At 42.6% G+C, this 22,340-nt stretch overlaps 1 protein-coding gene across 2 annotated transcripts in view; it reads right to left on the bottom strand.

Annotated features, from left to right (window-relative positions):
- arhgap35a (Rho GTPase activating protein 35a) overlaps nucleotides 1-22,340 on the bottom strand; it is a 62,058-nt gene that overhangs the window by 11,059 nt on the left and 28,659 nt on the right. Inside the window, exons 2-3 of one of the 2 annotated variants that reach the window (XM_053321377.1) lie at nucleotides 8,759-12,608; nucleotides 3,310-3,463 (exon numbers count right to left, since the gene is read on the bottom strand). In XM_053321377.1, the coding sequence (XP_053177352.1) occupies nucleotides 3,310-3,463; nucleotides 8,759-12,496 (3,892 nt within the window). In that variant the 5' untranslated portion in view covers nucleotides 12,497-12,608. The remainder of the gene's footprint in view (nucleotides 1-3,309; nucleotides 3,464-8,758; nucleotides 12,609-22,340) is intronic. The other variant, XM_053321378.1, reaches the window with a different exon arrangement.

Below are 22,340 nucleotides of genomic sequence, written 5' to 3'. Positions count from 1 at the left end.
GCCAGCAGATATGCCCGCACACGCTAGCACACATTCATCACCTCGGCACCCAAGAGCAGAACACACTGCGGCTACTGCGCTGAGGGAAAGCTAGAGCTGAGGAGAGATAACAGCAGTCACTATGGACTCATTTTATATAGCTGCTTTTCTATGAACTCAGTGTGCATGAAAATAATACAAAATGCCAAATCCACCCCCATTATTGTCAAGGACAAAGGGAGTGAGCTATGAAGTACGAATACGAGAGACAAGAAAGAAATATGACTTCTGAATATAAAATATGAAACCAGAAAATAGTACTATCATGCATACTGCCAAACATAGGCTTCCGACATGAATAAAATAACTACATTTGTTAGTTGCAGTCATACTTTCAAAATTTAATGACAGGTATTTACGCAGGGGTCCAAATATATTTAACATCACATTGACAAATGTCATCCTTCTTAAAGCTATAATATGTAACTTACTGAAATGTTTAATACATATATATATATATATATATATATGTATAATAACTTTTAGTTAATTAAGTATATATTTCAACTGGATGAAGGATCTTCAGTTAAAAGAGAAACACGCCAACATTAAAAGCAGATTGGCACACAGATTTCCTCTGTTGGAAAAATGCTAATTTTACCATGAAACTGCTTTATTGAGTGTTTTACTAGTTGTAATCCTGTGTTTGTTTATTCTAGGGAGAAGGAGACCTCCGTGAATAATTCTGTAGATAATTCAGCTACTGGTAAAAATCTACTGAATGAGGAACAAAGAAGTGACCCTTCAATAAAAATGACTGCAATGATGGCAATGATGGTTGTTTAACGATGAGGACAAAAACTCCCATAATCCCATACTACTTGATGATTTTTTTAAGATATATGAACCCAAGCCTATGAGAAGATTATCAATGGCATTTAAAAAGATATGAATGGAAGCAGGGATGCTACATTTTATGTTTTAATTTAATTAGCTGTAGGTAGATTTGAGTTAAAGGGAGAAGGGATGGATGTGGGTCAAAGTTGCAGGTTCAGGGCCAGCTGCACAACATCACTCATTATCAGCAACACTACAGTGACAAACATAGTATCAGCGCTATACGGTAATTTCCTGTAAGTGCCATTATACGCACAGATTGTAGACGTAGATACAGGAGAAGTAAAGTCTGACTTAGAGCAACTACAATTGAAATTTCATAACACATTGTTATTCATTTCCCCTTCCAGTCGTCCCAGTGTGTGGGAGTGCCATTCAGCGCAGCATGTGTTAGTATGTAAATAAAGTATTTCAGTGCACATACTGTTATTGGATTTGACTGTCAGATATGTGTGAGGCAGTATTCCTCACACTCATGCAAATAACACAGGAGCAATATATACACATAGAAAAGAGCTGAGACTAAACAATCCTCCAATTTTCTAGCTCGTGATAGTATTGATCGAGCTATGGGGCAGAACATTACCAGGCAACCCTCTGGCTATGAAATACCGGACACACACACACACACACAGACACACACAGACACACACACACAAAAGAAAAAGAGATGGAGGCATACAAGGAAAAAATTGTGAATTGAGAGAGGTGATGATAGGATGGGGGGAGTCGGCAAAAATATGGGTAAGAAAGAAGATGAAAGAAATCAAATCTGACAGGTAAAGGTACTCAAAGAGACAGGGGGAGAAGGATGAATGAATCAGGAGCAAGAGGAAGAGAAACAAGGACACAGGAGGATACAAAGGGGGGGGGGGGGTACTGAAGGAGTGAGTGAGGCTAAAAGGTGGAAAACACCTCTGCAGGAGGAGCAATCATCCTCGTGTGCACAAGTTTGTGCACGTACGTGAACACATATTGAACCAGTTTATCTCTCTCATCCAGAACTAAATACTGTAACTGCTCCAGTTAACATCTAAGCAGGGTGAGGTAAAATCTAACGTGATGCCTTGTTATCTAGAGCCGTGCCCCCGCACTCCAACACGTAGGAAGATGGTCAATGTTTTGTAAGGCCCCAGTAATCCACAAATACAGAGTCTTTAATCAGGACAGAGATTACTGTGGAATGCACTGGCATGTCAGTAAGCAACAGCAATGTTTTGACAAACTCACTTGCTCAAATGTAACTCACTTCATGGAGCGTAACGAATAGAGAATTTTAAATGTTTAAGCATTTTTTAAGCATAACTAAAATGTATAATGACATTTTCTAAACCACGTTAGTGAATACAGAATTTTATTTAGGTACGTTAATATGTGAGGAAATATCTGGAAATCGCATCAACCCTTGACTAAGACGCCTCTGGTTTAGTGTAACAGCTGGTGGCTGAGTGCAAGGCAAGCTGGCAGTCCTAGGGCAGTGGGGCACCAGAGCAGCCTGGCAGGGGGTTTTAGCATCTGGGAAATGGGATAGCAAGGTTAAGAGAGGCTATCCAACCACATCTGTACTCCCATTACTCTCTACAGAGGAGAGAAAAGGAAAGGAAAGGGAGAGGAGAGGAGTGGAGAGGAGAGGAGAGGAGGTGTGGATTGTTGGGGGCAACAGACTGAAATCTGTTATCTAAACACAATTATGCACACACACACACACACACACACTGATCCACAACAATGTTTATCTAAGCAGACGAGAGAATTTTAGTTAAAACAGAACACAGAAACTATTTTAACATTAGATTCTGTAATAAACTTTCTTACTTAAAAAGATCCTACTTGGCTTCTTTGCATCATCACACTGATGTAAATGTGGCTCTGATGACTGACTCTAAAGTTAGCACCTAAAATAGGGCTGTAACCACTAGAAATAGATGCCACCATGATCATAGTTTTGGAGTTGCCACAAAATCCCTTCAACAAAAACCGCAGGGAATGTAAATATCACCGCAGCATGCATTTGTAAATAAGGAACCTACTGGGTTTATGAAAAAGTAAGTTGGCACGCCAACAAGGTTCATATCCCTGGAGGTACCCACCTACAAAACCCACCATTCAGCCAAGCACTAAATTTATCAAACCTGCACAAAGCACAGATGCATATGCATACAGATACAAAGGCTGTGTGTGATTTAAAGAGGACTACAAAATTACTCTCTCAGCGGTGAACACCAGAGTAGGTAACAATCCCACCAGGGAGGAGGATTAAGATAAGACAAATATGCAGAGAAAAGAAAAAGGATAAATCAAGAGAGGCAGGTATAGAACATGCAGAGGCAGAATGGATCCTGTTATACAATTAATATTTAAATGACTGAAAACAAAAGCCTGCACTGCATCGTGCTGGATAATAACCATCTGTGGTTACAAGGTCGACATTACCTTCATTCTTACCTGTCGTTTCAATGAAACGGATGCACTTCTCAATAAAGACAGGGATTGGCCTCTCAGGAGTGACCACGTTGACCAGCGGCATACCAAAGTAGTTGCTTTCAATGGGTTTTGAGATGGAATGTCTGGGTTTGGGTCGTGGTTTCTGAAAAGAGAAAAGAAAACAGAATACAGGCAAGATTGGTGGGAGGAATCAGAGCAAACAGACTGTTTTCATGACTTCATATTACATCAGCCTGATTAACACAGACACACATTTCCAAAATGACATCAGAGCCATTGTACTTAAAATGAATTGATTTAGATGGAAAAGGCTGTGACCTTATTTAAAAGTGTCTTTATGTTAGTATCTACGAGTGAAAATGCATGCATGCACACATCCCGCACATTCCTTCAAACCTTAACTGATAAGTGATCACACATTCCTGTCTTGAGCCCTGTTCTGTGCATCCATAAGATATACATCAGTTCTTTCATCACTCTGATCTCTTCATCTCTTCTTGCCCTCTTTCCATTGGCATTGACTGTTTTTCTTTCTCTCTCTCTATTGCACCATAACTCTCAGATAGTCATTTGCTTTTTCATTGTTTAATTACTTTCCACCTCCTGATAAGAGACCTCTGGTACACTCCTTCAAAATTCTCTGCCTGCCTCCGTATGGCTGATGCATCAGCCGTAATTGTACTGCACATTAATGGTGTTCATAGGGAATGTTTTGAAGGCCCCTGAGGCCTGGATCTCTAGTAAGTCTGTCAGCCCCGCGAGGCACAGCCCTGGCAGGCTGGATGGTGAGGCAGGGATGCATGGTTGGGTGGGCACATAGACTGTGGGAGCAGTACAGGCCTGACAGACAGACACAGAAAAGGAGCAGAGGAGTGCTCATTAGAGAGAAGGAGCCCAGAGTGCCCTCTGCTACAGATACTGACCTCACTTCACTTCAACAAACAGTTTCGATGCTGCATATATACACACAATCATTCAGAGCAGTACTCAAGGAAACAAGCAAAGAAACAGTAATTAAGACTGAAGAGATCAACAAAGGTTCATCTAGGTATTTTCCTGCACTGCCTGTAGTCTAAACATTTAGTGAATTTATTTGTCGGTTTATCTATGTGTTCCTTCAGCTAGCTTAATAGTGCCAAGCTATTGTCTTTTATTGGGCTTCTACCTAAAACTCCCAGATTGCTACATCCCCAGGCCAACATTATTGGCCGATACGAGGTTCATTATCAAAGCATCTGTTGACCAAAAAGAGATATCAGATGCCTAACAGAAATGTGTGTTTCATGGACAGCAAGTTTTTCAAAGCAAGTTTAACAGTGTTCTTTTATGTGTTTTACTTTTAGTGATTACTCAAAGTTATTCCAATTTTTATACTGTTTACTGTTCTAAAAGTACTTTAAGTATTTACAGTTACTGTCATATTTCACTATAAAGTAGCACAAAGCTGTTGTAGAATATCAACCATTGTTGTTGTTTTCTTTAATATTCCAGTAAAAGTTTCAAAAATTCAACTGTCAGTCATGATCTTCTAGCTCAGGTGTCTATAATAAACTGTAGAAAGGATGTACAGTCTCTGCTTCAGGTGCTCAAGTGACAAAAAAGCAAAATGTCAAAGATAACTCTGCATCAGTGACTGACTTACTGGAAGAGGCCCTATGTTGAAACATGAGAGTTAAAGAATTACAGACTTTCCCAGCATGTCAGCCACTATTGCACAGTTATCTTCCTGCTACAACCACACATGAGTATATCCTCTTAAAACTCAAACTGTCCTGACTGGAATTTCTTCACTTATCATTCCCAGTTACCTCCCCCACTGCCTTGCTACAAAACTCCTTACACATGTGGCCCTTAGCTGCACATCTGTACACATGTAAACTATGTGTTTATGCATTCACATGGACACAAAAAAAACCTTGTTTAATTGAACTCAATTAAAAGGGAAGTGATAATAGACGTGACGCTACAAGACAACAGCTTTTGTGGTAGCAGAGAGCTTTGTTGTCATTGCTCACTGGCAGCTTGGTTGTTAGCTCCAAATAGCAGCTCATAATTTATTTGTGTCCTATCACAGTAACTGTTGTATATCTGTGCCCTATCTCAGTTGAGCAGACTGTCTCTATACTCCCCCCTACCCCCACCTCCTCTCCCATCCCCTCCCCTCCCCTCCCCTCCCCTCCCCTCCCCTCCCCTCCCCTCTCCTCTCCTCTCCTCTCCTCTCCTCTCCTCTCCTCTCCTCTCCTCTCCTCTCTCACTGTCTTCTCCCCCTACAGTTCTGCCTTCTGGCCACTCCTTTTAGTTGCTGACTGAGACAGGATATGTTGCCAGCACTGAGAAGACAAAACAGACCTCTACCACAAAAGACAAACAAAACACATCCTTAATAATAACATACAGACACCATGCTGAGCGTTTACATACACCGCACGCCGTAGGACACTGAAACACAAAGCCGCAATGCAAAAAAAGAATCAGCTCTATCATAACTCTTATTTCTGTCTGGCTCCATTCTCTTTCCGTGGTTTGTGTTTTCTCCTTTTCTTTGATTGTCTGCCTCCCCTCCTGTTTCTTGCATGAGGACACTAGACTGGAACTAGGTGACTGAGGAATTTGAAACATTTCACTTGCTGGCTGAGGAGGTTTGAAAAAAGCTGCAGGAGAGAGAGAGGAAACGTTTCCGGCCTCTTGCTGAGGGAGGGCGGGCAGGACGGAGACACAGTTGGCCATTGCCCGAGGTAAAGGGTTGTTTTTTTGTTTTTTTTTAATAAATGGTCTCAGAGTCTAGTTTCAATTATTTCTTCCTACCCGTCATGACTCAAGAGTAGACAGTACCCTAAGGCTCAGACCAGGAAAAGTGTTTACACTGCATAAACCCAACCTTCACCCTAAAACAAACTGAAAATCAGACTTTGCGTTAACCCTGACAAGCCACGAACAGGAAAGGCATTTTAATCCAACCCTGGGTCACTGCTACCATACATCACCCTGAGATGACCAAATAACTCAATAACATATCCTGATGAGATTTCAGGCTGTAGCAGATTGAAATGGACTTTTATATTTGAGACAGCTGCTTAGGAAACAGGTGATGGAACCTGATCACTTTGTTACAGCCACAATTAAGCCATAATGGCCAGTAATATGGATACCCAGACCCCCAGACCTGCTGTAAGGCTCAAATCAGAGACACTAATTAGAATAATGATGATCTAAATTCTGCTGGCTTCAATTTTCTTGGGAATTTGTTTTGAAACATGTAGGTATAGAATGTGTCATGTGATACTTTATTGATCCATCTTCCCACTTGCCCCACCCCAAATGATAGGGTTAGGTAAAAGACAGAGCCACTGGAGCTGGTTGCTTGCTAGTGTGGGACTTGAACTGGACTGTCCACTTCATTGATAGTGTATTTAAACAATAAACTACCCCACTGTCCTTGCACGCTTTTTACAGAAGATAACACAGAGGACAAAATGGCACTGTGTACACACTACAGCTCTATCAGTTTGTGCAAGTAGTTAACATAGTTTAAAGTTATGCAAGAAGACAGTCTTCAGGACAGGTACCTGGACATCTCAGCTGCATGTGTGAAAACATTAATCATCTGCCTCCTGTTCCACCCTACTGACAGCCATGGTAATTATCACAGACGCACAAGCACAGCATACACAGCTGTACCTCTTTTTCAGCTGGCACTTCTGTGACACGCCATGTGTGTGAATGAACAGCATACTGGGCTGATAAGCCAAACAGTGTAAGGTCAAAAGTATCATTGCAACACGTGTGAGAGACAAGCATTCAAATGAAAAGGAGAGGACTAGACAGAGAGCAAGGGAACAAGAAGAAGGGGAAATACCTGTGTGCACAAGAGAAAAAACACCAGTAGAAAATAGAGGAAGGAGAGATATGAGGTGAACATAATGGGGAGAGAGAGAGACAAGGAGTGTGACGGGAATGTGAGAAGCAGAAAGTATGAATCAGCAAGAAGAGCAGACAAACACTGAATATGAGAGAATGAAAGGAAGGAAGCAAAGAAAGTCAAGCTGACAGGAAAGAATTGGAGTCTTGGGAACAAGTTTTCTGAATTATGTGTGTTAGAGACATTTACAATAGAAACATGATTGTAAATCATTTAGATCTTGCAGTATTTAAGTCGCTATGGATAATAAGCAGTTCCATAGTTTCATGGCAGTATGCTTAATTAAGACCAATAATGACTGCAGTCAGCTCTGGCTTCTGATAGGTTAAAATGTGAGAAACTTTGACCGTGTGTGCTGTGTGCATGCTTATTGTTCTTGCTGTGTTAACTACACTGATCACTTTCTTGTATTTAAAGAAGAAAGAGTTCAGTAAAGGATTGAAATGAAAAACATGTGACAAGGAAGAGCCAGCGTTAAGGTGAGACTACAAACAATGTGACAGCACATCAGGTTTTGTAAATTACACTTTGCTGAGATTCTCCCTATTTTTTAACTTGTTAGTATGATCATTTCCTGGACAGCAGGGATGAGTTAATGTCCTGAAAGTTACCATTAGTTTTACTTCATTGTCATTGTCGGCTTGAAATAGATATCAATTATTATTATTCCAGTTTTCATATAATAGGAAACTTGATGCAACCAAGCAGACATACACATGTACACAAAAGAAAAAACAAAAAAAATAGCATAGTGTATACTGTGGCTCTGTCCCTATTCATTATGAGTTTCTGCCTTCTGGTATAGAAGTTCAGTGACTGGAGTTTGTCTCTTTCCTCTGATGATCAGGCTTGTTTGGAAGGCTCCCACAGCGTGGTCAGGGAAAATGTGGCAGACATGCTTTTAGAGGAACTCCTAAAGTGTGACATGTTTTCACTGAGCTAAGCTTCAGAAAGCAGAGAGATTATACTGAACTCAGATATTTTTCTGTGATGATAAACATAGTTATCAACCAAGACAAACAGGTGCTGAATCTCAGCCAAGAACTAACTATAATTTGTTGATTCTACCCTTAAATAAATATACAGTATGTGCACATATACAAGTGCACAACATCCTGCATTGCTGAATTAGTCATTAGATTTTCAGTCAGTGTTTTGCTGAAAAATTTGATTTCCACAATGGAAACAAGTGACATTTCAAGTGCCAAAATTTACTAGGAAACTGTACTTTTCATTTTGGAGGTTATTTTAACGTTTTGGTTGAGACTCAGTATTGAATACTCAATATTTAAAAGGACTTAGTACTTAGTCAATAGATGTTTTTCTTATAAATACACAACATTTTGGACTAACATTTGTTAATTGTTGGGTTAGTGAATAGCTTAAACAACCAATTCAATTTAAACGCTCTCAATTTAAGATTTAACCCTTTTTCAGTCACTTCACGTAGCTATTTTCCATATTTAGCTCATACGTCACTCATATTAAACTCATGCAGATTAATGCACAAACACTAACCTTTGCATTTCTGCGCAGGCTCTTGAGGATGTTTCTCCTTTTGGGGTCTTCACTCTCCTCAATGGAGTTGTCCTTTTGGGCTCCTCCCTCATCCTGGACAGCCTTGGGTGGACCTCCCATCTCATCATCACTGCCTATTGAGAAGCTCGTCCTAAAACTGCTGAACTTGCCGAGACGTTTGGATCTGTCTCTGTAAAGCTTCGGCTTTATCCCAATGGCTGACAGCTTTCTCCTGCGCTCCAGTGAGCTGCTATCAGCCTCACTGTCAGACCCATTCCCCCCAGCACTCCCATTGGAGTGACCTTTGTTAGCGTTGCGGATGGTGATGATCTTGCCCTGTGTGCTGTCATGAGGGACCGAGTAAATATTCTCCTCTTCTGTAGGTCGAGGTTTGCTCACAGCATCCATGGGCTCCGCATAGTCTGAGGGGTCATAGCCACCATCGCTGCCTGGAGCCCAGGTGACAGCTTGGGGCAAGGAGCGGCGGTTGGTGCCACCCTGCTGGTCCATGTAGGGACCAAGGTTGACCTTACGGACAGGCTTGGGCTTCACTTGTGGAGGAACCTTGTTGTTCAGTTTGCTCTCAAAAGTGCTGAGCTCAGAAATGACAGAGAAAGTATCACTTGAATCCAGATCTGTCAGCTTTATGCTTCCCAGGTGGGAGCTGAGACTACCATCCTCTCTCAGGGTTGGATAAGGTGGTGATGGGTCAATATCATCTTCTGAGTCCATAAGAATGTTCACTGGACTGGGAGAGCCACAGCGAGGGCTGATGCTCTCATTGGTACATGCTTCAGCAGCATTGTCATACATGTGTGTAGCCTCAACAATAGTACGCTTCTCTACAACCTCTTTGAGAAAGTTTTGGAAAAGGTCTATCTTATGAAGCCCCCCTACCACCCCGCCATGTCCACATATTACTGTGTTAAATCTGGCGTCTATTTCATGGGCCAGTTCCTCTCCCTGACTAATCTGCTCCTTAGATGACTCAGAGTCTGACAGCTCCATCTGGCTCTCCCCTACTGCTAGCAACTGGACAGGGATGATGTCTTGGACCTCACACAGGAAAGCACACAATGTCTCCATAGAGGCCTTGCGGCGAGCAGAGTAAACTGCCATGTAGCCATGAACCAGCTTGGTCTTGCGAAGGGAGAATGAGGAATGGAAGGAGAGCAGGGACAACTCAATATTCTGCTTCTGACCCCCTACATTGAGATCCAGCAGAACGGAGGTGCCACTGCTGAGGCTTGAAGCTGGACGACAATGCTGGGGAAACAGGAAGGGAGCAAGAAGCTGATCTATGTCATACGTGTCTCCACACATCAGGCACATTACTATCCTCAGGTCTGCCTCAAGCATTGGCTGTGACTGAGAGTCTCTGAAGGTAGAGGATGGAGGGGGTAAGGGAGGGGAGCTGCTCCCTATGCTTCTCCTTGATTCTAAGAGGCCCTTCAACATCTGGTTGATCTGCTTCTCATTGACATTGCGCCCATAGCCCATACCCGGTGAAGCAGGGTCTAGGTAGGCACACTGCAGCTTTCCAGCCACCTGCTGCCCTTGTTGGATAAGAGTCTGAGCAGTCTCTCCCCCAATATCCCCTATGGACCCCACCCCCCTCTTGGTGACCAGAAGGAGGGACAGTGGGAGTTGGGCTAAGCTGTTTTCCCTTTCCCTTCTACTTATGGTTGACTCCCTAAGCTTCTCTAGGCTCTCAACAACATAGGAGAGTGATTCCTTTGAGTTGTACAAACACAGGCAACCATGAGGTGTAAAGGTTGGCGTGTGGAAGGAATTTACTGGCAGACGTACGTTGCCCTCAATGGGACGCAGGGCTAACTCATACATCTTGCCATCTAACACGTACCGGTCATCACTGCTGCACAGGGCCCTTATCTCATTTGCCATCTCCCTGGCAAGCCCATCTTTCCCCAAAATGACAAGATTTATCCGTTCAGCCCTCCCCCCATCCTGTCTTGAACTGTCTGATGACGGGTAGCGGGTAGGGAATCTGGAGGCCAGTATCTGCTCTATCTTACTGTCCACACAGTGGGGGCTGTTGGGACAGGTGTCCTTTGTAGGGTGGTAGACAAAGTGGATATGTTTCAATACCAGAGCATCCCTTTCTGCCTGCAGCTTCTGCAGCGCTTTAAACCTTTGCTCCTCACCTAACACCTCCTGAATGGCTCCCATTTTCTCTTTACTTGGCTTTGCATCCACTTCCAGCTCATAAAAGAGCTCAGAGTATTCAAGAAGCAGTTCCTGAAAGTCCTCTTTGGCTCGGTCAATGATTTCCTTCTGGTGTTTGTTGTAGATATCTAGATATTCAGACTCATCCAGCCACTGGTAGAAGTCTTCATTCATGATGAAGCTTCGAGCCTCCTCCCAGGGTTTCCCTGGTGTGATGAATGGAGAGACACTTAGCTTCTCCTTGAACTCCCATCTCATCTCAGCCCGTTTGCGCTCAGTCCTTAGCTGCTCCAAGTGGGTCTCATAGATATTTTCAGCTGCTGGGGTCTCCAGGAGGTCCTGAGGGATTCGATCATCCTCCATGTTATCAATGTGTGGTGTGGTCTCCCAAGGGGTGTCATCTAACACTACAAACCACTGGGAGAAATCTCTCTTTGTCTCCAGAACTTTCTGAACTCCAGACCAGCTAAGGTGGTCTATCTCATCCAACTCTGGTATCAGCACAGACAGGGCCTGTGGCAGAGTACCTAGATAAGCCTTTCTACGTTTCTCTATATGATCTTGCTTAAGTCTATGCACATGTTGCTGGAAGAGCTTCTTGGCTTTAGCAGTCCCCTCAAGGAAAACATAGTCCTTGTACTCAGGGGCTGACTGCATGCGGCGATTGACAGTGGGCCATGTCTCATTGTGGCTCTTGACAATTCGGTTGACCAACCACTCGTAGCGGTCTTTGGCTGAGGCAATCTGTTGACTCTGCTGTTTCAGTGCCTCAAAGTAAGGAATGATTTTGGGCTTTCCCCTCCCCTTGTCTATTAGCTGAATCAGTGTAAGAAAGGCTAGGTCAACATTGACATTTGAGCGTGCTGATGTTTCAACCACCTGTAGGTTCTTCTTGGCTAGGGCAAAGGTGTGCGAGTCTTTAATATAGCGCTCAACTCCTTCATCACATTTGGTGAGAACCAGTACCACAGGTTTCTTCGTTTTGGCTAGCTGGTTGTACAGATTGGTGACAAACTTCATCTGGTCCTCAAAGCTACGGTTCATACCCCTGCTAACATCCACACAGAGTAAGAAGCCATCCACCAGAAGCTTGCCCTCAGGCATCTGTTTCTGCTCAAAGTCCTGCTCCAGCCCCAACTGATCTGTGCAAAAGTACATCAGCTTCTCAGCCGACGCCAACTTGGTGGAAGCTGCCCTCTTGATGTAAGGCTGTAGTGCCGTGCTTCGGTGTGGCTGGAACGTCTGGTCATCAATGAATTCTGTCTGCTCCACCACATTCATACGGCTCTCGGGCCCCTCCTCCATCGTCCGCCCAGCCTCTCCCCAGAACAGGAAGTGGTCATTGTTCACCACACGGCCTCCAAAGTCACTGGTGCTGAGAACAGAGGTGTGGTCTAGGTAGAAGTCATCTGCACTTGGCCGGACAAAGCGGTTACACAGGCAGGACTTTCCCACACCACACTGGCCCTTCTCCTTCTCCGTGCCGGACAGCCCCACCACGACCAGGTTGTAGGTGGGTGCCCGGACATCTTGCTTTTTGGCCATCATCATCGCTGGCAGAGGCTCATCCTGCCATGCTGGCCACAAGCTCTAGGGAGGGGAGAAGGCTGCCAAAGAAGGAGGCTTTCCATGCAAGGGGAGCTCACTGGACTGGGGTCTGGCCCTGCATGATATAGAAAGAGAAAAAAAGAGAAAATGGGGAGACATAATTAATCTAGAGAAATACAGACAGAAAAAAAACATTCCAATGACAGACTTTATTATTAGAGAGCTATTGTGTCTCTCATCTGAATTCCTACTGTGTGCCGATGTGCTCTTAATAATGTTTAATCTGTGATCCTATTTCTTCACTGAATGTTTTCTGAAAAGATTGAGGTCAGTGGCAAAGCTGTTGGAATGCTGCACGTTACTTAACCCAGCTGTAGCTCAGTAAAAGGCAATTTTTCCCCATTTAACTCATTTAGGTTTTATACTGCCAGAACGGTGCTGCTCAATAGTGGTGCCTTCCACATTTCATCCCTATGTTCGTTGAGACTAGATATGTGTTTTGGCTTATTATATGACATCTAACAGCATGGTTGGTAGTCTCCCTGCCAGCAGCAGTCGAATAAAGTTATGTGGGGTTTTCAATATCACAGAACACAGACACATATATGTGCACACAAACACATACACACAGAGACAACACCACACACTTGTGAAAACCGGCACGCTAACCGGCACCCCAAATGAAAGACACACACAAGAAGATGAAAGCAGATAAGTGTTCCAGAGCTAAAGTTACTAATTGGCCAACTAGGGAAAGCCATCTGCATTTTAAAAGCCTGCATTGCCTGTTGGCTGACTCATCTCCATCAAAAACATGTTTTCCTATTTTTCTCACCAAACAACTCTGCAAACAGATCAGAGTTGGCTGATGTGCCATCACTAATGTCTCAACATATTTTTCTACAGTAAATACATCAAATTGGTGTTATACTGTCAAGATATATAGCACATACACCTAGGCACATACAGAGGCTTTGTTAATTGGCCGGTCTCAATATAAATTACTCTATTATCAGTAGATCAGATCTAAAAAATAATTAACTCAAGAGAGAGTGAGTACCAGGGATTGGGGATGCTCTTTATGAAATGGCCCTCTTTGGCAGCACAATTTGTAAGGAACAAAAATCTTCCAAAGCTGTAAGACAGCCAACATAGACACGAGCAGTATGAGACCACCCTCTCCATGTCATAATTGAACAGCTAATGTAGTAAAACAGGCGTTAAAACCACTATTAATCATGAATAGCTCTTTTGACAAAGAGCACAAAAGCAGACAAAGCCTTCATTGCTTCTGAATTGAGTTTGTCAGACAACAGAGAACTGTGGATGCGCAAAGATGAACTTCAAAGTCCAGCACTGCTATACCAGAGGGGTAGGCAATGAAAAGGAAAAGGTGGGAGGAGTAAGAAACTCACTATAGTGGAACACACTGCAGATAAAATACAACCTCATACCTGCCATGTCTCAACTACTGCATGTACTGCCATATTTCTGAATTTCATTTGAAAAGCTGAGTGCCACTAATCGAAGTTGAAAGCTAACATTTATAGCAAACCCTTGAAAGCCAGAGTTTCTATAAAGTGAATTACAGGCTGTGAATTACCATTACATAGGCCAGACCTCCCCAGTGCTTTACTAGATGTATAACCAAGTTCCAGAAGAAAAAGGAGTCAATATCAAAAAGAATGTCTTGTGTTTTGATATTTGTAGAGGAAACATGCATGAAAAATGTATCAAGGCATCCTGAGTAATCCTGAATAATAATAAGGTGTGGTGTGTGTTGTGATCAATCTGACCTGCTCGTGGATACATATGAAGTGGTATAGAACCTGGGAATCATGGTCAATTCATGGTCTTTTTCTTTCCAGACCTTCTTTGTAAGTATATGCGGCACATGTATGTATTAGCTTGTCTGTCATCCACATTTGTGTGTGTCTGTATATAGTTTATGTGTGTTATGTGTGTTTGTTTTGTGTGCACTCTCATGTCTGTGTTAAATCTGTGATATGGGAACATGTTACAATAAAACAGTACAGTGTATAGAGTCTTGGCTAGATGAGAAGAACTGCAAATGTGGTATCTATGGAGGTAGAGTCAGCAGGTTAAAGGTGACTTGAACTAATCATGTTCACATTACAGAGAACACAGTCTTGACTACAATCAGCCACAAAAAACATGACCTACTGCCCTATTGTCTACTGGCTAAACAGAACATATAACTAGCCTGCTAATCATCATATTTCATATACTGTATCTTATCCCCTACTGTTGGGGTTCACAGACATAAAAATGAAAGGCTGCATGTGGAATCCATCAATAAATAGCTGACATGTGGAAGACCCACTCTGTACATGTGTCCATTATTTATGTCAGCCAAGAATTTACTGTATTTTAAATTGTGGGCGTCTATTTGAAGCTCAACGAAAGGGACTTCAGGTAGGTTTGTGCACTCTGCAAGTGTAGACAATGCTTTGAACTGTGTCTCTACACAGACTGAACCGTTATGACATGCTTGACATAGCCGCCTACTGAGCTGACAGAGGGTGTTACATTAACAGATAGCCTTAATGCAGACCCACTTTAGCACAAGTGACCTATATGAGTTTACACATAAACATGCGCACATTCATGTGCACACAAACACACACACAGACAACTCAGATCTCATCAGATAACATGCTGGTGGTGATTATCGTATCATATGTGAAATAGGTTATGTTTGTGACCAGTTGTGAGAATGTCTGGATTAAATCAAGTAAAGCACTCCTAAAGTTCCTGTGGACCTGGAGGCTAGTCAAGCTCAACGTTCTAACAGATGCATAGCTAACATCTGCTTCACTGACCCCACCTATCTTTTTCTAAGAATGTTCAGATGTGTGCTTTGTGTATGTGAATCTGCAAGTTCATACACATTTTGCGACAACTACTACTGCAGTGAGGTGATTTGAATGCAAGTAAGATGTATGCATGTGACAAAGCCCTGTGGTACTTTTTTAATAACCTGAAAAGGAGTACCAAACAAAGGGGATCTATAATGCAGTTTTCTTTTTGTCTGGTCTGTCCGTGTGACATGTCGCTGAGAGAAGCAGACAGTTTACAATTCAGTTTTAAGTCATGTGAGGATGCGATGGTTTACAACACAGCAGCGGGAGATAATGGAAGGAAATAAAATGCCTCATGAGACTGACAGAAACACAGAATATATATGACTATTACAACTGCACAATTCAGCTTGTTTCAACAGCCCGTCTGGCAGACTAAGTGCAGCATTTCATACACAATAGATTGAGTATTGTATTTAGAGAATACACTTCCTCTTTCTGTACAACTATAAAGAAACCACTGCCTTAGCTCAACTAGCTTTAGTGCAGCAGTCCAGTTGTAGAGCAGTCAGGCAGCCAGTCACCCAGTTCACCCTGAGGCCTGGTGTCTGGTGCGCATGTCCGGCCACATACCACTGTCTCGAGGCCCAGGGCTGTTTAAGGCTGAGGCAGAGATAGGTTAGGGCCTGTGTTGCATCTGCCTCTGACCCTGAAACAGGAGGGTAAGCAGAAAAAGGAGAGAGAACGACAGTAGAAGGAGTTAGAGGTGGAAGAGGTGCAGGAAGGAGTGGAGAGCATTGGGGGAGGGGACAGAGGGTGGGAAGTTAGTGCACATGGAGAAGAATGGGTATGAAGGGAAGGGGAGAGAGGTCAGTGGCCTGGGTCATGTGAGCTGCACACTGGAATCCCCTCAGGGAAGAGGGGCAGGGTGTGGTGAGGCCTGGATGAGTTAAGGGTCAGGGTCTGAGCGGTCACATCACTCTCTCTAGCCTAATCACAAACAGCGTTACAACTAGGGCTTACCCAAATACCAAATCTCCATCTTCCTGTTCCTTTTTCCTCTTACCTTTCTCTTATAAGCGTTTACTAACCTATTGGTTTAAAATGGGCAAAATGCACACATGACAGCAATCTCGCTTCGATTGAACCAAGCCTTTCTAGGTCACAGACTGTCTCAAGGACGAGAGGAGCCAGTAAAGATAGGATGCATCTGTAGGGTACTGGAGTGCAGCCTGAGCTAATGCTGGGGCGGCAGGGCGTGAAGTTCATGAAAACACGTGTTACAAAGGGCAGCAGGGAAGAGGCTGTGTTCACTGCCCATGAGGAGGGACCGTGCAGCCTTCACGGGGTGGCTGCATTCCTCTCATTACAGAGCTAAGAAGACTTAGTGAGGAAGCATCTGCGTTTGAAGGGAGTCTTGACCAGTCAGGTCTGTTTTGATTTAACAAACTCATTATCGCTTTGACATGTTGAGAGAGCACACGAACTGGATGGATTCTAATCTTTATACAAATGAGGAAACTAACATAATTTTAATATTGGTCAGTGCACCTCAGAGATATCTATAGTGTTCCTAATGGTATCTTGCACCACAACAACATAACTATCAGATATTTCCTGCTGACTACAACACAGTTTATACTGAAAACTGCTAAACGAGGAATCTTGCTTGCATGGTCTCCCAGTCAGCCCTCTGGTTGTACAGTATTATACACTCAGGAAGGCTGGGAGTTGACAGAAACAAAGGTCATGAAATAGTCATGAAGTAGTGTGATGGTGATGATGATGACAGAGAGGCAGCAGGGAAAAAAACTCCTACACTCCCTTATTCTCTGAGATACATGGCTGGCCAGCTCTCCCAGCCAAAAAAATGTTTTCCCTCTCTTTTTTACTCCTTCTGCATGATGCAAGTCTGCATCCAGTTGTACTTCCGCTCTCCTCTCCCTTATTATTTTTCTGCCTCTCACCCACATTATCTTCATCATATGGATTTCCCATTCCCAACTGTCAAGATTTTTTTCTTCCTGACTCTTCTCTCTCCCTCTCTGTCTAATTCACTCCCACACCCCCCCCCTCTCTTTGGAGACTTGTTGTCCATTAGTAGAAGCTGGGGTTGAGGGCAGGGGTTCAGGGCTGTGAGTGGGTGGGAGCAGCCCTCCTTACACAGATACCACTTCCTGTTCATGCTTTTCTCTCACTTGACATGACTGTAGACTCACAGATGAATGTACACAATGTTGTGGAGGTTTAAAAGTATGATACGAATGCTGATGACAACAGGTTCATCACAACTGCATTCATATTAAATTATAGCACCTAAGCAATGCTACACACACATATTAACAATTACTCGACAAACTGTGCTTCAGCACTACACCTTCACTGCACTTAGCATGAGGTGCTGTGTGGCACAGAGTACTCAGTGTATTCATCACTAAAACTTAAGTCATTTGTCTATTCAACAAATGCAGCATATCCATCTCTCACCAAACAGGAAATACAATTTTCGTCACTCTTTCCATCTACTCTATGAATACACACACTGGCAAAAACATAAACACCGCAATTGTACTGCTGCTAATGCATTTCACATGTGGGCAGACACACAAACCAAACCACACAAGCATATCAAGCAGTAATAAATTACTCTGATAAGAATGAAACACTGAATCAACCTATATTTCTGGTGCAGAAAAATGTTAAAAATATAATCTCTATAACATACGAAATGCATTCACAGAAATATGAATGGAGCATCCAAACAACCATCACATCCTAATCCAGCAGAGCTGGTCAGTTGTGACTGGGATTATGGACACTACACTCTGTGGATTAGCTACGGCTATTTGCATCTTTCCATTTGCAGGGTGCTGTCTGTGCATTAGCATGATCCGATGGCATGGTGATATAACCACATGAAAAAAGGGCTTGAGATACAGATAACAAATTCCCCCTTCGCCTTTTGCACGCACAGGCACACGGGAATAGAAACACATATATGGGCTTGAAGTAAATGATGAGCAATTCTATATATCTCCTAATTCTGCACAGAACTACAGTAGGATATGTTATTCATTTCACGCCAATCTGTCATGTCCTTTGTTATCTGTGAATTATAGTCTTCAGTAAAATAAAGTGAAATTGCCACCCAGCCAGTCTCATCAAGCTCTCAGCTATAAGTCCACTTCCACTTCTTCCCTTCCCGCCTGGCACTGTAGGGACAGAAGGCCAGTTACTGATAGACCCCCCGAGGAGAGAGGTAGACAGATAGACAGAAGGAGGAAGGATGCAGGCTAAGGGCAGAAAAAAAGGATAAGAGGAACAAAGACTGCAAACAAACACACTTAACAATTGATAATGAAAGGATACCAGGAATAAGGCAGGAGGAAGAGGGCAGAGAAGACCATATTTCCACCCTAATCTGAAATTCAACACTGTAACTGAACAATTCAAGGAGGGAAAACATAGGAAAGGGCAAGATAAAAAAGATTAAAAAAAAGGATTTTGAAAAAAGACAACCTATTTAGAGAGTGGAAGGATGAGAGCGAGAAGTGAGTGTGTCGCTGTGGTTTAACCTCTTCAACTGCACCAGAAGGCCTCACTGATAGTACGGCTAAATATAATGTGCCAGGAACATGGACAGTGATAGCTATAAATTCAATCTAACACCGCATAAATCCACACACACACACACACACGTGGACATACAAGCATACTTGTGCTTGTATGTCCACACTGTACTTTTGTCAATGATAAGGTAATTTCTCTCCACGCTGACGGCAAGCAAGTGAAAAGTGAGGGGCGACAGTGTTTCTCAGCCACAATTTCAAGTTTAATTTTAATCTATAAACTTTACAAGTAATTTACCATTCATTGCACTTCATTCATCCAAGAGATAATAATGCTGTTAGAACTGAAAAAATGTTTTAATTTTTCTCTGTCAATCAACAGAATATTAATCAACAACAGAAAATTAATTTACTAACTTAAAATTCAACAAAATATTCTCTAGCTTCTCAAAATGTTAAAAACTTATTCCTTTTTTTGTTTCATATGATTGTAAACTGAATATTTGGATTTTGGATTGCTCTAGGAACTTATGATTTACATTTCCACTATTATTTTTACAATTAATAGAAAAGGTATTATTGAAGATAACATGCAGATCTGCAACTAAAACCGATGAAAAGAAGCTTAAGGGACTGGTATTGCGAGCTGTGTACTGCGATACATGGAAATATTATCTCCTGAAATTCTGTGTTCAACAGGTTATACAACATAAACAACAACAACAACAACAACTGTTGCTTTACATGCAAGGTCAGAAGGACAGACAAGCCTGTGTTTTCCTTTGGCACAAAGACTCATCTATTGGGCCTCTCTCCTCCCTCCCTCCCTCTTACTTTCCTCTGCCAGGCATGAACTGACTTACTCCCCTTAGCTGTTGTCTCATTCTCTCTACTCCCCTCCACCACCACCACCACCACCACCATCTCTCTCTCTCGCTCTCTTCTGTGCCCCCCCCTCTCCATCCCTCTCTCTCTCTCTCTCTCTGCTGTATTCTTACCCTCACTGTCTCAGCTAGGTCTTCCTCTGCAGCAGTAACCTGGCGGCCCAGCCCCTGTCAGACCAGCAGACTGTCTGCTGGTAATATTAGCATACATCTGATCCCTGCTCCCCTGCTAGAAGGCTTGTCAGCATCAGCACAACTGTGTACACACACATCCAGACACCCAATACAGCTGTCCTGTCCTCCCAGCCACACTCGATGCAACAGCACAAACAAACAGCTACAACCCAGACAAATATAGACCGTACACAACTATGTTAAACAGACTCAACAGGAGGGGGTGTTAAACGCAGACATGGGCCAATGCTTGCATCCTACACATGCCAGTCTTGTGGTCTAATATGACAGCGCTACTTTGTAGAGGGGCATTAAAAGAAGTGGGTCTTTAAGGCCAGCTGCTAATCTTCAACCTGAACGAACTTCCAATTCTACCTATTAGTGTAACTGGTCTGACAGCAATGTTCTGTGTATTGTATATGTGTGTTTGTCTCTTTGTAGAATTGGGGATGCCCTTCATATCTCAATACCTGGGGCTGGATATCATTTTTGAGAAGATTTTCATACCTAAACACAGCATGGAGAAAAATTGACATCTCTTTGTGTAAATATATATGTATACGTCTTGGTGCATTAGTGTGAACTGAAAATTGCTTCCAGCACACACAGCCTCTCTGTTTACAAATAAAATTAGACCGTGCATAATAGATTTCCTCAATAAAAAAGAGCCCATAAACCAGAAAAGGAGTTCTCATACTGTTAAAAGAATGACTGAACAGTAGCTGAACAGAACTTCATCCCCTTTATCCCTTAAAATAACTACTGTAACCGACTCTGCACTCTGACCTGGAGTGGAAGGCTATCATGTAGTAAGAGGATGTCTTGATAAAACAAATATGATTTTCAATAACTGGACTCAGTGACCCCCACTTATTCAAAACCACAATTCCACTCTCGGGAAGAGAAAACCATCCTCATAAAATATTACGATTTGTGAGTGACAGATCAGTTACTGACATTACCTTCAATTTAATTGTCATTATTAACCCATTTTCAGTGGAGCGTTCATCCTTAGCTGGGAGCGGGAGCTTAATAGATGTGCTGGGTGTGTTTTCCAGATGGTGAACGACATGGGAAAGCTGTGCACACTTGCAGAGCGATGCTGCTGCCACCGGAGTTTAATTTTTATCACTTTATCTACTGCAGAGACAATTGTGACGGCCAGACTAAACTCACAGCGCAGTCTTGATTGCAACAATTACTTGATTGCAGCTTCCATTTTTTTGCCTTACTATACTAGTATTGTTTCCTTAGGGCAGCATATGGGCTGCATTCACCTGTGTCTCCTGCATCACCTGCTTCCTGCTATGGATGGGCTGTGGATGGATAGAGAGGGGAAAATGGCTGCTGCTAGGAGATCTCACTTCAAAAATCCCTTGCGAAAATTATACAGAATCATACTTCATTTACATTCATTTAGATGTGATGACATATCATTAGCTAGATAAGTCTAAAGTCATTGAATTTCAATATTTAGCCTTTTAACTCTCCATTCAAGCAAAATAAAAATAAATAAAATCCCAATTAAGCACAATTAGCTGTAGCCTTTATCGTAGGCGTATATTACTATCAAATAGTCATGAATTAACTGCTGCACCAGCTGAAAATCAGAAATTAAAATGACCCTCATATACCCAGAAATATAATACTAAAAACAGATACAGGATTCATTAGGAACACTGGTGCCAAGTTTCACAAATGAACATTTCTCACAACACGATAATTTTCCTTTTGATCAGCTCTCACAATATAAGTAAAATGCTTCTAAAGTCGTTCCATCTGGACATGTAACCTGCAGGCTTTGTATATAATCAAGTGTTATGATCCCTACAGGGGGATCTTACATCAACCAGAGATCACCCAAACTGTTACTAGGTGACAGATGGTCTTCACACACACACACACACACACACACACACACACACACACACACAAACACAAACACGTACACACACACACACACACAAACAGCCACCCTACACCTACACCATATGCTCCAATGTAGATTGCACACATTCACATATCACACATACACATGCCCTTCGACTTGCCTGCTCTCTGCTTAAATAGCAAAAGTTTAAATAAATTAGTGTTGGTTTTTTTTTTTGGTTTTTTTTTTGGGGGGGGGTCTTCTCTTTTCTCCACCAAGGAGTATGTTCACGCGCTGCTGAGTCTTGAAGCCAATTAAAGCTGAAAATGACAGACATGAAAGAAGCACGATGGGCCAAAAGGGAAATGAAAGATAATATAAACCAATTTCTACAGAATGCAGTAAAAGTATAAGCTCGAAACGTAAAGTGTTGTCTGTGAATACGGCGTATGCCAGCAGCTATGGTGCAAAACTACGAGACTGTGAATGCAACACTGCATGTGGCCTGTTCTTGCCATGTTCTCATGT

The sequence above is a fragment of the Scomber japonicus genome, chromosome 6 (genome assembly GCF_027409825.1).
Source record: "Scomber japonicus isolate fScoJap1 chromosome 6, fScoJap1.pri, whole genome shotgun sequence".
Classification (NCBI taxonomy): domain Eukaryota; kingdom Metazoa; phylum Chordata; class Actinopteri; order Scombriformes; family Scombridae; genus Scomber; species Scomber japonicus.
Note: the sequence above shows the minus strand (reverse complement) of the source record. Positions and strands in the feature narration are given on the sequence as shown.